Source organism: Ixodes scapularis, unplaced genomic scaffold, assembly GCF_016920785.2.
Source record: "Ixodes scapularis isolate PalLabHiFi unplaced genomic scaffold, ASM1692078v2 PGA_scaffold4__175_contigs__length_147842914, whole genome shotgun sequence".
Taxonomy (NCBI): domain Eukaryota; kingdom Metazoa; phylum Arthropoda; class Arachnida; order Ixodida; family Ixodidae; genus Ixodes; species Ixodes scapularis.
Window position 1 is genome coordinate 103,512,543 of NW_024609879.1, and position 18,110 is coordinate 103,530,652.

Here is an 18,110-nt window from a genome sequence, read left to right on the forward strand (position 1 = left end):
TATAGTGCCTGGGCAGCGCTGATAGTGTAATGTCGTCAGCCAAGCCACTCTTGCTATGGCGCATTACCTATCCCCGTGTTGGGCTCCGTGGTGGGTGGCGCACCCGGGGCACCGAAGATCCTCCCATTATTATGGGTTCCAAGCGAAACTTTCTTGATCGGCCTCTGAAAAGAGGCCGCACCGAAGCTCTACTCCTTGAAAAAACACCATCTACGCCTGAAAAATTTTCAAAATTCCTGGTAATGCATTCGGAGACTGAAAAACCTCTTGCCAAACTGTCCCCATTCCTCGTCGCGAAGGTGATAGAGGGAGTGGTTGGAAAAGACTTTCATGCCAAGAAAATGTCATCTGGCGACCTCCTCATCCAGATTAACACCAAACGACAAAGTGATGCCCTCTTAGCGCTAAACTGCATCTCAGACTATAGGGTCACTGTCACAGCACACCGCACCCTTAACACCGTTCAAGGCGTCATCTCTGAGGATGACCTCCTTGATACGCCGGAGAAAGAAGTTGTTGAGGGGCTGGCCACGCAGGGTGTGACGGCTGCACGGCGGATCACCCTGCGTCGGGACGGTGTAGAATTGAAAACAAAACACATTGTTTTAACTTTTGAATCAACCTCCCTCCCCGAAGTTGTTAGAGCCGGCTACCTCCAGTGCCGCGTCCGCCCATATGTGCCAAATCCGCTGCGCTGCTTTAAGTGCCAGCGGTTCGGGCATGGGTCGCGGAGCTGCCGGGGGACCAACAAGTGTGCCAAGTGCTCTAGTAAAGAGCACGTTGCTGAAGCATGTGAGAGTGAACCTCTGTGTTCAAACTGTGAAGGCCACCACCCTGCCTATTCCAGATCCTGCCCTGTCTGGAAACAAGAAAAAGAAATTCTTGCACTAAAAATTAAAGAAAATATAAGCTACATTGATGCAAAGAAGCGCTTTGCATTTATCTCTAAAGGGTCTTATGCCCAGGCCGTGCACAGGGGTCCGGCACGGTCAATGGTGTCGACGGGAACGCAGACGTCTTCGGACGACCTGCGTCTCCCGTTAGGTCCCCTTTCCTCGGGAGCAGTGCCAGTTGCACTGCCTCCAAACCGCAAGGTGGATGCTCCCTCATCAGCGTCCACCTCGGGAGCGGTGCCCATGGCACCGCCTCCTAACCGCAAGGTGGATGCTGCTGCGTCAGCATCCACCTCAGGGCAGGGTATGACCTCTCCTGCCCCACCTGCTGCTTCGGTCCCTCGGGGCCGGGGACTCCAATCCCGGAACTCTGGTCCTCAGAGGAAACCTGGGGAGCCCCCCAAGCAGTCGACCTCTGCAGGTCAACCTGAGGCCATTGCCTCCCCAACAGAGGAGCCAATGGATGAGAGCGGACCCAGATCTGACGAGGACGCCCTCCTCTCGGGATCTGAGTCTTCCTCTTCCGCCCCCAGTGGTCCCACTGGGAAACGGAAGGAAGCTACGAAGAAGAAAAATGCCCCGCGTATTAAGATAGATTTTAAGACCTGAAGATCCCTTTTGATCGGTATATTCTCATTTTTTTCTCTTTCGAGTTTTTTAACTTTTTAATACTTGCTCTACTGTTTTTTAAATAATGAGTTTTATGCAGTGGAACTGCAGAGGTCTTTTTAGTAATTTAGATGATGTGAAGCTCTTGTTGCAGAGGCATGAACCCTCTGCATTTTGCCTGCAAGAGACGTACCTCAAACCACCCAACAACAACTTTCTTAGATCATATCAAGTCTACAGGAAGGACCGTGTGACTACTTCTAGCGCTGCCGGTGGGGTTGCTATTGTCGTAGACAATGGCACTCCTGCCTATGAGGTCCCCCTAGACACGCCTCTGGAGGCCGTTGCGGTGAGGTTGCTACAGCAATGCCTTATTACAATTTGCTCCATTTACATCCCCCCTTCATTTGCCCTGGAACTCGCCCAACTTGAAACTTTAATCGATCAGCTCCCTGAACCTTTTATTTTAATGGGCGACTTTAATGCACACAACCCCCTCTGGGGCAGTGTCCGAACTGACACTCGAGGTGCCGTTGTGGCGCGGTTTTTATCTCTCAGAGAAGTATGTGTATTAAATACAGGCGAGCCAACATATTTCAGTTCTGCTAATCACTCCTTTTCTTGCATTGACCTCACAATTTGTTCCGCTGCACTTTTTACAGATTTTATTTGGAATATATTGGATAACCCTTATGGAAGTGACCATTTTCCGGTATATCTTACTCCCTTAGAAGTCCTGCCCAGGCTGCCTTGTCGTTCCCCCTGTTGGAAGATCTCTTTAGCAGATTGGAACCTTTTTCAGTCAAATATCCCTTCTTCCCTGGATCTTTCGCAAGCGGCCTCCGTGGACGAAAAAAATGCTCTCATAACAACAGCAATTGTTGAGGCAGCCCGTCTGTCCATCCCACAGACATCCGGCAAGCTGCCGAGACGTCCTAAACCGTGGTGGGATAATGAGTGTAAAGAATCTCGAAACCGCCAAAACTGTTCTTGGGCAAAATTTAGGAGGTATCCCACTTCCATAAACCTCCTGGCATTTAAGCAATTACGTGCAAAAGCCCGCTATATTAGGAAACGGGCGAAAAGGAGATCCTTTTGCTCATATGCATCTTCCATTAATAGTTTCACACCAGCGAAGATTGTCTGGGACAGAGTAGGTAGAATGGATGGTGACTACCATCCTTTCTCAATCCCCTTGCTGTTAGACGAGAAGGGAGAAGCATTTTCATCATTATATGAACAAGCCAATGCACTGGGTAGACACTTTGCACAAGTCTCTAGTTCTGAAAACTACACTGCAGAGTTTCTGCAGTTTAAGTCCAAGCGCGAGAGAATTCCAATTCGTAGATCAGAAGATTGCACTGAAAAATATAATTGTCCTTTCTCCCTCGTCGAGCTCCGTCGAGCCCTTGCTGCTGCAAAGCCTACATCCCCTGGGCTTGATGCAATTCACCCTAGCATGCTTTCTCATCTACCTGAAACATTTCTAGTCATTCTCCTCCAGTTTTTTAACATCATCTGGGCGAAAGGAAAGTTTCCTAGCGCCTGGAAACAGGCTATTGTCATCCCCATCTTAAAACAAGGAAAGGACAGAAGTAAAGCCATGAGCTACAGGCCAATTGCCCTTACTAGCTGTTTGGGGAAAACTTTTGAGCGGCTGGTCAACAACAGGCTAATCTACATACTAGAAGAAAAGAACCTACTAAGCAATTTCCAGTGTGGTTTTCGCACTTCCAGGTCTAGTGTTGACCACCTTGTACGTCTTGAGACGGCAGTCCGCGAGGCTTTCATAAGTAGGCAATTTTGTCTCTCTGTATTTTTCGACCTTGAAAAAGCTTACGACACCGCCTGGCGATACGGCATACTCCAGGACCTTATGTCGATGAACATAAAAGGGAGAATGTTCAACTGCATTGCTGACTTTTTGCAGGATCGTAGCTTTCAGGTACGCCTGGGAGCTGCAATCTCCGACCCTTTCCCCCAGGAGAATGGCGTGCCGCAGGGCTGTGTCTTAAGCGTCACTTTGTTTATTATAAAGATAAATTCTCTATCTCAAGTAATTCCGCCCACAATCACTCATTCTCTTTACGTCGACGATGTCCAGATTTGTTTTTCTTCATGTAACTTAGCCATCTGTGAGCGACAAGTTCAACTTACGGTAAACAGGATGAGTAAGTGGGCTGACCAGAATGGCTTCCGGTTTTCTGCCGAGAAGACTGTGGCTGTTTGCTTTTCTCGAAAACGAGGAATGTCTCCGGAGCCATCATTGTATATTAAAGGTACACCCATTCCGGTTAAATCGGAGCATAAGTTTTTAGGCCTAACATTCGATAGTAAATTAACTTTTGGCTCGCATATAAAGGAACTAAGATTAAAATGTCTGCGAAAGTCAAATCTTCTTAAGGTCCTTGCACACCGTTCATGGGGTTCTGACCGTGTCTGCCTTTTGCGAATCTACAGGGCCTGTGTTCGCTCAGTTTTGGATTATGGAAGTATTGTTTATGGTTCTGCCAAACCCTCTACACTTAAAATGTTAGACCCAATTCATCACCAGGGAATCAGACTGGCAACCGGAGCCTTTCGAACATCCCCCGTGCCCAGCTTGTATGCCGAGTCAAATGAGTGGTCGCTTGACAAACATAGATTTTATCTTAGCATGCAGTACTATTTAAGACTCCGTACTCTTCCACAGCACCCAAATTTTTCTTTGATTGAAAGCATAAAATATGAGCAGGCCTTTCAAAACAAACCATCCGTAACACGTCCCTTTGCACTTCGTGTGAAGGATGCTGCAGCGAGTTATAGTTTTGACATATCTTGTTCTGTCATGGAAGCTGAACAGAGACTTGCTCCTTGGGATGACCTAACTATAACATGCGACCTCTCTTTGACAAAATACAATAAGAAAGTGTCCGCCGCTAGTGTTATAAAACAAGAATTTTTTGAGATTGCTAGTCGTTACGAGACGGACAAAAGTTTTTTTACTGATGGGACGAAAGGTGCCGGGTATGCTGGCTGCGCTGCGGTTGGGCAGTCCTACCAACGTGTTATTCGAATTAATGCCAATGCATCTGTGTTTACAGCTGAGCTTCATGGACTCTTAGTGATTGTAGATGAAATAATCAAACAAAAATACAGATTATCTGTGATATTTACAGACTCGCTCAGTTCCCTTCTTGCCCTTAACTCTGCAAGATCCTGGAAGCATCCCCTGGTTTGTCTGCTTCGTGTTAAATTAATGAATGCTATAAAGCAAAACATCACTATTCACTTTTGCTGGGTTCCTAGCCATATAGGAATACACGGCAATGAGGAAGCCGACCGAGCTGCAGGTGCATGTGTAAACAGGTCCATTGAAATTGACACCCTCCCAGTGACAGACTATAGAACCACACTACGAAATACAATCAAAAATTCTTGGCAAGTAGAGTGGGACTCTGACCCTCACAATAAGCTATATAAAGTTAAACCTGTTTTGAGTGAATGGCACAGCGCCAGACATCGAGAAAGGTTCTATGAGGTCATCTTATGTCGACTGAGGATAGGCCACACACACCTGACTCACAGCTACCTTCTAAGAAACGACGACCCACCGATGTGTGACTACTGCTCAGAAACTTTAAGTGTACTTCACATCCTTTTAGTATGCCCACAATTTAATAACGAACGCCGCTCTTGCTTTTCAATCTTTTTCAGAAAACAAATCCCTTTCCACTTGGCACTTTTGCTTGGAGACGAGCCTGTTACTCCGTACAGTCAAGTTTTTAACTTTTTAGAAAAGTTTAATATTTTACATCGACTTTAAACTACAGTTTTCTTTAATTGATATTTGATATTTTGATCCGCTGCAATAATAAACATTTAGCCTTGTGATATTTCCTTACCTTGTGTTTGGCGCACTATGGCCTATGTTGCTGCTGCGCCAGAAAACTCCAAATTCATTCATTCATTGATTCTACCATATTCTGTTGCGGGTGAAGAAGGTCTTTGGGTACACGATACTTGATACAAGTCTGGCCCTGTACGCTGTGGTTCGACACCCACTAATGTCGTCGTCCTTATAGAGCATCACCATTTAATCAATACCTAGTCACCTCATATTGCTCTTCATCAACAGTAAGTACAATAGGCTACCGCCATATTACAATCCAAGAATTGAAAAATTGAGTCCTTCAGTCCTTCAACAAGTTTATTATTTATATAATGTTATTACGTTACATTACCTCGAGACGATCGACGTCCATCGTCGATCCTCAGATACTTATACCTGTATACAAATTAGACGCACAAGGGGAGGGGGGTGGGGGGCGGGTTGGTGGCCGAGTGCATGGTCTAGCGCAGACCAGCTCGGAGCACTTGGAGTGAAAGCTCGAGCTGGGGGGGGGGGGGGGGAGGGGGGGGGCAGAAGCCTCCCCGCCCCTGCCCGTTTCGATCTGGAAGAGCAGCGTACCGGCGTGGAGGTCGTGTATCACTACTGCGTGGTGCACGTTAAAGACCCCAGGTTTGCGGTTGTACGGCACTGGCTAAATTGCTCATCTACAGCTGAGAGTCAGACGCCCACTAAGGCGGAGTAACTTCCGGCTGTATAAACATACACACAACAATTTGCAATTAGACGCATAATAACAAAGAACACAGCGTGCCGCCTCTTTTCTTTGGATGCCTTTTTTTTAAACCAGCGCAAGCTCGCGCGTTCTCTCTTTTGAGACGGTTGCTCATTTAGTGGCTCTAGTTAGAACGGTCGCACATAAAACCCGCGTTTCTCCTACCCGGCCGACTCCTCTCGTTATGTGTAGGTGGTAATAACTAAATAAGCTATAATAATGGTGTATTATTCATATTTACTTTCAGTTCCAGTCAGGCAAAAGGAGTTTCGCGGGAACTAGAGCAAATAAATTAGCTGTTCTTAGAGTATCGGCACTCTCTTTCCCGGCAGTGTTGTGAACGCCGCCATTCTGGTGCTTGTGCAGAGCAGGCGCAACTGCCGATCGTCATGATTGAAAAGTGCGACATCCTCAGCATTAGATTCGGTGTTAGGAAGCTCATGTACTGTTGCTTTGTTTTGTCGCACACTGTTTAAAGTGGAGGACGGAAAAGCGTTTCTTGTGATGTCAGATAAAGCTTCAAATAACTGGCAACCACGATTTTAAGCCACAATATGGCCAAGTGTCGCTACTCTGACGCGTAGCTTATTTAATGACATTATTCATGCTCTTGTTCAAGAGGCTTGTAATAGCTGGAGGGGCTATCACGTAAGCCCCGTGGATTCCACAAGCCACTACCTTTTAACACCTGCCTCTTCCTCATTGTTCCCGCTTGTGCAAGTAAATTAGCTACGGTTCAGAGTAACGACACTTGGCCATATTGTGGCTTAAAATCATGGTTGCGAGTTACCTGAAGCTTTATCTAAAATCACAGGAAACGCTTTTCCGTCCCCCACAAATGTTTAAACAACCCGCGACAAAGCATTGCAATATTGCATCAGCTTCCTAGCACTGCATCTAATGCTGAGGAAGTCGTACTTTTGGATCATGACGATCGGCAGTTGCGTTTGCTCTGAACAAGACCCAAAATGGCGGCGCCCAAAACAATTTTGGGGAACGGAGTGCCGATACTTTAAGGCTCATTTAGTGACTCTAGGCATAAAGTGAACTCGGGTGTATTCTTTTCCTCTTCGTCTTCATTGTTTATTGATTTCAATCATACCGAATAAGGAACACATTATATCACGCTACGCTTGTGTAATTATTTGTCTTAGATTTATTAACCTGACCCAGTATTTAAACCATTCAGTTATCGATAGTAAATCTTCCAATATATTTTTAAATGTGAAGGTAAAAATACACGGAGACTGATGATGATACACACGCCAACGCCGCCCTCGGAAATTTTTTGAACATTAGAAATCTGCAGTTTGTCTGCCATCCGCCAGGTAGTGCAACAAAACACCCAAACACTTTTTAATTATTTTTAAAATTAGCTAAGCTCTACACCTATTAAGAAACCAAAGCAAGATCATTGTGAAAATGTAATACATCGTAAAACATATCTTTTCCAAACAATAAATGTTATTAGATGCCAATAAATCTGTTTGATGTCCAAAAAAGATATGCGTCAAAAACAGGTAAGTTTGAAGGGCTCCTGGAGCGTTATGACTTTGAAAATGAAACAAAGCCATCGTCCACCTCTTGGGCAACCATTGTAGCTCTAAATGGTATAAAAGATTTTATCATAGTTTAATTATTTCCTCAGCGGCATTTGAAGTACCATGACTCGAAGCACAAAAAAAGTGCTACGTTTCATATAAAATATCTAAACAAAAAAATTTTACACAGCGTTAATTTTTTTTTGCATATTACCAATTATAAGCACTACACCTGTAGCTAATTTCATTGCCCTAGCGCTTGTCATTAAAAACATATTTGTGCTGAAAAATGACAATTTTAGGGCAATATTTGGAGGGATGAACAAAACAAAGTAGTGCAAATATCAAAAAAGTGTATCGTCACATTCTGCTCCGACATCATCTTAACAAAACTGATATATTGGAAGCGTGCTATCTTTAATGGATCGTTCATAAAACATGAACTAGCGGAGCAAGTGAGGGTCAGCGCCATCATATTCGCAACGCTACAAACGCGCATGAACAGTAAAAACCAACACATACATAATATCAAATTAAAGAGGATTGCATTGCCTTTCGAGTGACATCAATCCCACAATACAGTATTTAAAAGGAGATGAGTAATGACCTGCCAAAAAGTACTTAAACTGCCATATTCAGTGGGACCGTGGCCTTAATACGTAAATCCAAGGACTTAGACATGCTTCAGCGGGTAGAAGGTTATCGGCCAATAAGTTTAGTCAATAACGACTACAAAATATTTGCACGCGTGCTAGCAGGTCGATTGCAAAGCGTAATATCTTTGATTGTTGGTGACCACCTGACTTGCTCCATCAAGGGAAGGAATATACAAACCAACCTTCACATAGTTCGATCTATAAAGAGATTTGCCAACAAACGCATGAATTTTGTAATTATAATGCAATTAAATGCAAAGGGGCAAGCCAGCTGGGCAATAATAAGGAAAATAATCCCTGGAGAAGGGGAACAAGAGGGACAAGGGACAAACATAAATCTCCAAACACAGCTAGGTGACTGGTGAGCGACCGAAAAAATCCGCCTGGTCCGGGTATCGAACCCGGGACCTCTCCATTACAAGTTGAGTGCTCTACCAACTGAGCTAACCAGGGGTTAGACGTCAGTAGAGCAAACGGGTTTTATCAGCTGCCACCAGTCTAACACCAACAAGGGTGAAGCTTGCAATTTAATGTTGTAATTATAATGCAATTAAATGCAAAGGGGCCAGCGAGCTGGACAATAATGAGGAACATAATCCCCGGAGAAGGGGAACAAGAGATAAACATAAATCTCCAAACACAGCTAGGTGACTGATGAGCGACCGAAAAAATCCGCCTGGTCCGGGTATCGAACCCGGGACCTCTCCATTGCAAGTGGAGCGCTCTACCAACTGAGCTAACCAGGGGTTCGACGTCAGTGGAGCAAACGGGTTTTATCAGCTGCCACCCTGTTTGTTTGTCCCTTGTCCCTCTTGTTCCCCTTCTCCAGGAATTATTTTCCTCATTATTGTCCAGCTCGCTTGCCCCTTTGCATTTAATTGCATTATAATTACAACATTAAATTGCAAGCTTCACCCTTGTTGGTGTTAGACTGGTGGCAGCTGATAAAACCCGTTTGCTCTACTGACGTCTAACCCCTGGTTAGCTCAGTTGGTAGAGCGCTCCACTTGTAATGGAGAGGTCCCGGGTTCGATACCCGGACCAGGCGGATTTTTTCGGTCGTTCACCAGTCACCTAGCTGTGTTTGGAGATTTATGTTTCTCCCTTGTCCCTCTTGTTCCCCTTCTCCAGGGATTATTTTCCTCATTACTGTCCAGCTCGCTGGCCCCTTTGCATTTAATTACATTATAATTATAACATTAAATTGCAAGCTTCACCCCTTGTTGGTGTTAGACTGGTGGAAGCTGATAAAACCCGTTTGCTCTACTGACGTCTAACCCCTGGTTAGCTCAGATGGTAGAGCACTCCGCTTGTAATGGAGAGGTCCCGGGTTCGATACCCGGACCAGGCGGATTTTTTCGGTCGCTCAGCAGTCACCTAGCTGTGTTTGGAGATTTATGTTTGTCCCTTGTCCCTCTTGTTCCCCTTCTCAAGGGATTATTTTCCTCATTATTGTCCAGCTCGCTTGCCCCTTTGCATTTAATTGCATTATAATTACAACATTAAATTGCAAGCTTCACCCTTGTTGGTGTTAGACTGGTGGCAGCTGATAAAACCCGTTGGCTCTACTGACGTCTAACCCCTGGTTAGCTCAGTTGGTAGAGCGCTCCACTTGTAATGAAGAGGTCCCAGGTTCGATACCCGGACCAGGCGGATTTTTTCGGTCGCTCACCAGTCACCTAGCTGTGTTTGGAGATTTATGTTTGTCCCTTGTCCCTCTTGTTCCCCTTCTCCAGGGATTATTTTCCTCAAACACATGAAGCCGCGGCCATTTTACAACTCGATCTTGCAAAGGCCTTCGATAAAGTTCAACACTCCTTTCTGTTAGAAAATGTCGAGCGTGGGATAAAACTTTGTTATACCGACATATCAACCAAATTAATAGCCAACGGAGCTCTTACACAATCAATAGAAGTCCAACGTTTGGTCAGACAAGGATGCCCCTTGTCACCCCTTCTTTCGATCTCTACCTTGAACCACTCTGCAGAAGCATCTTGAACGACAACAAAGTTCAAGGCTTTAGTCTCCACAGCTGCGAAGTCAAGCTTCTGGACTACGCCGACGACGTTGTGCTTGTGTGCTCCAACAAGCCAAGCTTAAAAAACGCAATGTCGCGCGTTTCACATTTTTGTGCAGTGTCTGGTTCGGAAGCAAACAACGGCAAAAGTTGCGGTTCGTGGTGTGGGGAGTGGGGAACGACTCCACCCCTATTTGTGAACATAAAATGGTCAGCCGAGAAACCAGAACTGTTGGGGGTACCTCTGAAGGCAATGGAGAATCTAAAGAGAATGTGGGACAACGTTAAAAAAATGTCAAATCAGCTGCACGGATGTGGAACCTCAGATATCCATCAACCTTTGGTAGAGTCGCCGTTTGCAACATTTATACTTTTTGTCAAAACTAACATACCTTCTGCAGGTTATGAATCGTTCCAGAGTAACAGTCAACGTGTTCAACAGGATATTTGCGACATTCATCTGGAGGTCACCGTATGAGGCAATGAGAAGAACAAACTTATTTCGGAAAATTCAAGACTTGGTCTGGGTCACATCTTTGTGAGACAGCTGATTGCCAGATGGAATTTTTTTAGAAAGGAACAGCATTCTTACTTGGAGATGTGCAAAATGTAAAATACTTGGTACCACTAGCTGATTATTCACTAACCACAAGTAAAGTAACGTTACGAGGATATTATAAAGAGGTAGCAGACACGTTGGATTTCCTAAGAGCAAGGTTTGACCTAAACTTTTTAACATCGTGCTAAAATAATTACTGGTAAGGAAACGTCTGCTTTCACTGTTTCCGGACCCAGTGTTTCGCCTGTACCCTTATGACCCTCCACAGAATTGCAGAACGGATGTTCTAAAAATAGTCATGAAAATGCAAATTCCTCCCAAGTGCAAGACTTTCTTTTACTTTCCTTCATGTACCATACCAGTAAAAGAGTGGCTCGACTCCCGCGGCATTGGAGTATATGGAACCACCAATTGCCGACTTTGCCAAACGACTGAAACGTTCACGCACGCTTTCATTTTATGTGTAGACGCTGTCTTTTTTTTATACGTTTTCAAAAAGACACTGAAAAAGGACTTTGAAGTGGTTGAAACAAAGTTTCGGTAGTTACATTTTGCCGAAAACCTGGATACAATTCAAGATGTTTTAGTTGTTTTAGGACTTTATAGCTTATGGAAGACGCGAAAAGTAGATACCGAAGCGGGAGCTGCAAAGCCCTCCTGGGTAAATTTTAAACACATAGCAATTCAAGTTGGCCACAACATACTTGCATGCCCGGAAGAACGATGAATAGAAAGAAATAGTTAAAAACTTCAGTCGGTCACCAGATATTATATAACATGCAGTTACTCGTGGAGAGAATATTACCATAGCAAGATGTCTCCCTTGCTAAGGTCACGCAGGTGCCCTACCACCTTAGGTAATTTACGTATCGTTTGCTGAAAAGTTTTTTACGTCATTTACAAAAGTCGTCACCTGTATATATTGTACATAATTTGCCCAAGATTGAACACTGTTGATATTGTGTAAATAGATGTAAATAAATATTAAAAAAAGAAACGTTGGTTAAGCGTAGTGGTTAAGACGTTAAGACGTCTGCTTCATAAGCAAGCGGTCCTGAGTTCGAACAACGTACATCCAAGCGTACGCGTTTTTTTTTTTTTTTATATGTGGGCCGATTTTGGAGGCAGTGCAATCGAAGTGAGCACGGAGTAACGTCATGTTTTAAAGTTTTCGCATTTTATCACAACCGCTAGCGCCACGACTCACGGAGTTTGAGCTTTTTAGGATGCGTGGTTTATTTGCGTGGGCCGAACACCACGGTTCTTTTTTCTCATAAACGCCCGGTTTATGTCAGTCCGTTTAACAAGACGAGGGCCGGGGGCATGCTTTTCGGGCGAAAATTTAAACGAAATGTCAGACTCACCGTCGGCAAGGCCTGCGAACGTCGGTGTAATAAAGAAGATAACAGACATCTTGTAAACCCGGAGATGGGGAACGATAAAAAAAAAAAAAAAAACGGACGGTTCATGTCGTGTTCGTTCGTTTTTTTTTTATCGTTCCTTATCTTAGGGTTTACAAGATGTCGATTAATTACCAGCTCGCCTGCACTCTCTCACTGCTTAAAAAAGATAACAGCTTTAGGTAAGCTGAGCCCTCTACAAATAGTCTGTCTAGTATCGTGTTCTAACAAGCGATATGCCGCCAACAATGCTACGTTCGAGGAGGCGGCGAAAATGTCCGCAAGATCGTGTCTTCCTATAATGTTAGAAGCAATCCCGCGGTTATTGCTACCGATGACACCACGAGTTTATACGAATTTAGACCTCTCTGGTTACTGTTGCTAGTTGCCTTTATCTAGACTCTGGTATTTTCTGGCTAAACACACAACATTGTCACTGGTGATTGCGAAATCACCGACACCATTTCTGAGGGATGTAAACGAATGCGCCCAAAAGGCCAGTGGTGGGGTTTGGGCTGCTCAAAATTATTTCGTGTTTTTATTTTACTCAAGAATAAACTACGCGCCGCCGAACCCTCAGACTCAGCCCAAATGCAGTGCTCGGTTTGTATACCAGACGCCAAAGTTTCAGACCTCATCGTTACTTGGTAAAACGTTATACGCGATCTTTCGGAATTCTCGTTGCTCCGTGCATTTCGAACATTTAGAATGTTCGAATACATGGAGCTGAATGGGGGGGGGGGGGGGGGGGGGGGGGGGGGATGGCGTCAACCACCGGGACCGGGCCCCATTCCCGGTATGGCGGTAATCATACAAAGACTGTCTGCAGATATATGCGAAGCCTGTACAAAGCTGCTTCGAACATGGGTTAGGAGAACCCGCCGATAATTTTGTTATCATGACTACCGCGAACACTGTACCTTCTGCCTACCGTCTGAGCAGTGTCGCTATTTTTGCATGTAATGCGCGGTCCAAAACGACACGTATTTTGCTCACTTGCAACGGACCACGTAAATATTCCCGCTTCCGCTTCTGACATCACCGCTCCGTTTCTATACTCGTTCCGGTACATGTATCGAAAGTTGCATGTCGTGATGAAAAAGAGTGCAGAAAACACAGGACGAGGAAGAGACACACATAGGAACACACAGCGCTTGTGTGTTCTATGTGTGCCTCTTCCTTGTTCTGTCCTTGGTGCGTTGTTTTTCATCGTGTCTCGATGAATACCAGCTGGCCCAACTCGTAACATTGCTCCGAAAGTTGTGTATTTTCAACTTCATAAAATATAAATATTAGAAGTGATTCGATACAGTCAGGCCTCTCCAGTTTTTTTTTTTATTCTACCCAGCAGACTCCATTGATTTTTTAAAGTTATTTTATTTCCAAAATTAATTTTACTTTCCGTTAATATCACCAGTGCGAGCCACCATATACATTGGGTGTATTATTAACGTGAATACGTGGTCGGATCGAGAAAATGAAACCTGGTTTTTCGAACCGCAAAATAAACTATACTATTTTTCTTATTTAGTTAAAAAAAAAGGTCGAATTAGTCGTTAGTTGATTTATAAAGCAGGAAGTTAGTCTGCCGGAACATGGCGACATTATTACCCACTGTAGACGAGAAATTTAGCCAGTGCAGTGCAAACCGCAAGCCTGGGGTCTTTAACGTGCATCACGCAGTAGTGATACACGACCGCACGCCGGTACGATGCTCATCCAGGTCGAAACGGGCAGGGCTGGCGCGAGCATGGGGTTTGATCTCGCAGACCATTTGCACGCGTTCTCGCGTAAAGGAAACCATAGATGAAGCCACCCGCTCGCGCCAGTAGCTTTGACAGCGTTGTATACTAAGTATGGAATGAGGTGTATATCCTCGGTGTCACTAGTTGTGTGCAGTGCAGGCGAAGGCAACGCCAGGCGAAGAGAGGAAGGGCGAGCACTAGGAAGGCGGGACGGGAGAGGAGGGCAATGGAGGGAGAGGGAAGAGAGGAAGAGCACTAGCAACGTTAGAGTAGAGAGGAGGTTCCTCCCCCTCCCCCAGCGTTCCTAGTGCCCCCCCTTTCTCCCCTCCTCTGGCCTTGCCTTCGCCTGTACTGCATGCAACTAGTGACACGTAGTATAGGCATTGCAGAAAGCTGGAACTCCGTGAGAATGTGACACTACTGGTGGTGATAAAACGGGAAGTTTGAGAAGATCACGTTACCTGTATCAAAAGATTGAACGGATGAACATAAGCCAAATATATAAGGCCACATTATAAAATGGGAGACACTGAAACAAAAATGACGTACACAACACTGTCTCGGTTTTTTTTCACGGTGCCAAGCATTCACCAGTTCACCTGCGCCCTCAGTTTTCTGCCAAATATTAACCAAACCAAAAGTTGAGATTGTGGGCGCCTGTAGTGTTTATTTCAGTGGAAAAAAACAAAAAAACAATAAAAAAGCTTGTTAACCAGAAAGACAATGTTGTTTTATTTTACGCTGACAAGAGTTACAGGTGCCCACAACCTCAAATGCCGGTTCGATGAATTTTGGGATTCGGCGGCTCTTAGAGAAATATAATCTTTTTTGTGTCATTTCACTGGGGTAACGACGTATGCTCAAGCTTTCGCATTTCATCACCACCGCCAGTGTCACACTCTCCTGGAGTTTTAGCTTTCTAAGATGGACATTTTATAAATGAGGGCTGAAATGCCGGGTCTCATTTTCTCCATCCAACTCGGTAGAATCGTGACTCCTTCTGCTTTCTTGTCAATGTAAACGCAATGTCGCCTCGTGTCCGATGGTGACTGGAGCGTCCTCCTCTTCGTAACTCCAGGACAAATAACCCGAGTTCACGGTTTTCTTCTTCCAGGCGCCCTCATTGGGGGCTTGGTTGGCCTTTTCCTCTGTGGCTTGCTCTGTGGTGCCGTCGGCGGTGGCTTTTTAGCCCGCAATAAACGCCTGCAATAAATATCCACAAGAATGAAGAAGGAAAGAGTCATGGCACTGTTACGGGTGGTTCATACAGTTGCGTCTGCTTGCAACCATATGTCTGAAAGCTTCCTAAAATTCCTTACGACTAATAGCGAATTCACACGGCAGCGCAAAGGTACCTTTAAGGGGTATTCACACGAGGGATAAATCCCGGGGATTTCTCCCCAGCACGGGCGCATCACGAGACGAAAACGCGAGGCTTTTGCACATCGCAAAGCCTGACGTTTTCGTCGTGGGATGCGCGTGCCGGGGAGAAATCCCCGGGATTTCTCCCTCGTGTGAATACCCCTACCGGGTGCAGTCCTAATGCCACTTGTCTATAACACGCCAGCGTGCGGCTTTCTCCGGAGATCGCTAGACTGGTGGCATTCCCGGAAACTAATGGCGAATTCCATGGTCGTTTTGGAGCGCGCCGGGATCGACTTTTTTGGAGCAATCCTATTTCACTGGGCGATCGGGATCGAGACGGACGTGTTCCACTGGTCGTTTTGGATTAGCTTCCGCTCCAGATCTGGATCCGAGAAAAGTCGCTCCGAAACGCCCAGTGGAATTCGCCATAAGCTAGTGACGTGGCGCAACATGGAACGGCCCGCTCGAGGGTTCTCCTGCCCACTCTATCAGCTGGGACAACCCCACTTCACTCATTCCGACTATCCTTGTTCGAACGTCTTTCGGCACTCGTCGTGTCATTGTCGGCGATCAGTGCTTTTGTCCTGTAGGATTCTCTCGATGCTATGCGCAGTCCTGTTGAATCCGGTCAATTGATATACTTTTGTTTTTTGCATAGTAGCAAGCCTTATACCAGCTTGATAAGCGATAAAAGTAAAGTGCTTTATGATATATTTTTTTGTTTTTGATGACGACATCATTGATACGCCTTCATGCTTTAGTTTGTTTATTGTTCGAGCAATGATGTTTGTGAAAAGCGTGCGAGCAGCCTTCCGCGTTCGCCGCCAGCTGATAGAGTGGGCAGGACACCCCTCGAGGCGGGCCGTTCCATGCTGCGCCACGTGACTAGCTTAGTTTCCGCGAATGCCACCACTCTATACTCCGTTTCAGCTTCCCTCCGAGCGCAGCCGAAGCTACGTGTGGCCGGAGCCAATCACACGCCGGCAATAGGTCACGGGATCTCGCCTGCACTTTTGCATCACTCCGCTGCGCCGCTGGTCGTCCGTGCCGCCCGCGCTCGCCGAGTATTTCGTCTGCTACGGATGTATCAACTGTATCGTCTACGACGGTTTAAAAAGTGCTCTTTCACGTTCTGAAATTTAGCAACAGGGGATGTCAATACGTGGGCTGGCTGTTGGCGTCTGTGTCCGAGCTTTCCACCTTTTTGGGCATTTCGGCATAGTTTCGAAACGTAAGTACACATTGCAAGGAGCCCGATGACCCGGCCATATGTTTCCTTGTATTGCCTGGATATACCAGGGCTCGAGTTGCAGTACTCTCCCCAGCATCTCGGCGTTCAATGTGACAGGCAGGTAAAGGGTGCTCTCATTTCGCCGCGTATCAATCAATTGTAGTGACCCGGACGCTTTTCTTGTTTACAACGCATTCGCGGTACGACGCGACCGGAGTCTCCTGCCGAATTTGAAAGTAGACATTCTTCACGGCCTCTAGCGCCTGACGCGCAAGAGTGCTTTAGCGAAAAGACGTTTGGAAGCGACTCGGTGAGGAAAGCAACCAAGCACATGATTTGGCCATTACGGGAACGAATTCACACAAAAAAACCGAGCGCTGCAGCCGTGTTGCCAACGGATGTACGTGTTTTCATCAAAACACGTGCATTTATATCTATTAATAAAAACCTACACTTCAGATATCTAATTCCTTTAGTTGCAAATCATTCTCAGCAGTACACATCTGGGATATTGTGCAATGTTTAAGCACAAAACAGTTACTTAAAAAAATTACTTTTACGGACTACTTTGTGGTGCGTAGGAATGCTCTTCTCCAAGATGCTAACCGTCCCTCAGCCTTTGGCTCCGCTCGGACGGAAACTGAAACGAAGTATAGCGCTCTCCGGAGAAAGCCGCACGCTCGCGCATTCTAGACAAGTGCGATTAGGACTAAATGTAGTGAAGGGAGCTGGAGATCGTAATCACACAGCGCATAAAGGTCCCTTCCACTAAGGGAGCTCCTGTGTTAAACGGAGCTTGCCAAGCTCCCTTTACAGCTAAAGGGAGTAAGTAGCCTTGGACCCACGAACTAATTATAAAAATCACAGATATATAAATATATCTTGTTTAATGCATTATAACAAATTGAATATATATAAGTCGCAAATTATAAAATGATTGTGAACACAAATGTGATAGAATAATTGATTAGCGATGAACACATACTATAGCAGGTAGCAGCGTTGGTACGTGGAAAACAATGTCTGCTACGAACTCGTCTTCTATGAACCCGAACACGATGGACCACTGCTAGATTTTTTTCGAGGTTCTAGACGAGTCGTCCGACTCTCCGGCCCAGGACTCTTTATCCTCGTCGTCCTCTATATCCCTTACGAAGGCGTGACTGACTTAACCGTGAAACTCCGACGTGCTTCGTTTCTGCCGAGCACTATTTAGCTACTTAAGTGCGAACTTTGCGGGAAAATGGAGCTGCTAAACACAAAAAGGTCGCCGACCTCGCAATGGAAACTCTTAAACGCAGATGATTTGGGGCCAGTGTGGCCAGACGGGTCGGACGTTTTAAAGCAAGACTCATTTAGGTGCGCCCTTAGACTCAGAGGAAAAAATAAAGTGCCTCAAAAGCAAACAAACACAAGCAATATTTAAGTTTTAAATGTGATATTTCACACAAAATAAAAAAAAAAAAAAAACAACTGCGATTTAAACCAAT

At 45.4% G+C, this 18,110-nt stretch overlaps 1 protein-coding gene and 1 non-coding gene across 2 annotated transcripts in view; both read right to left on the reverse strand.

Moving 5' to 3' along the window:
* Nucleotides 1-8,976: 8,976 nt before the first annotated feature.
* Trnaa-ugc lies at nucleotides 8,977-9,049 on the reverse strand. Its single transcript has one exon. It is a non-coding gene; the product is annotated as a tRNA-Ala (tRNA).
* Nucleotides 9,050-15,118: 6,069 nt separating this feature from the next.
* LOC115315313 overlaps nucleotides 15,119-18,110 on the reverse strand; it is a 93,591-nt gene continuing 90,599 nt past the window's right edge. The window contains exon 16 of the mRNA XM_040213168.1: nucleotides 15,119-15,227. Coding sequence (XP_040069102.1) covers nucleotides 15,119-15,227 — 109 coding nt within the window. The remainder of the gene's footprint in view (nucleotides 15,228-18,110) is intronic.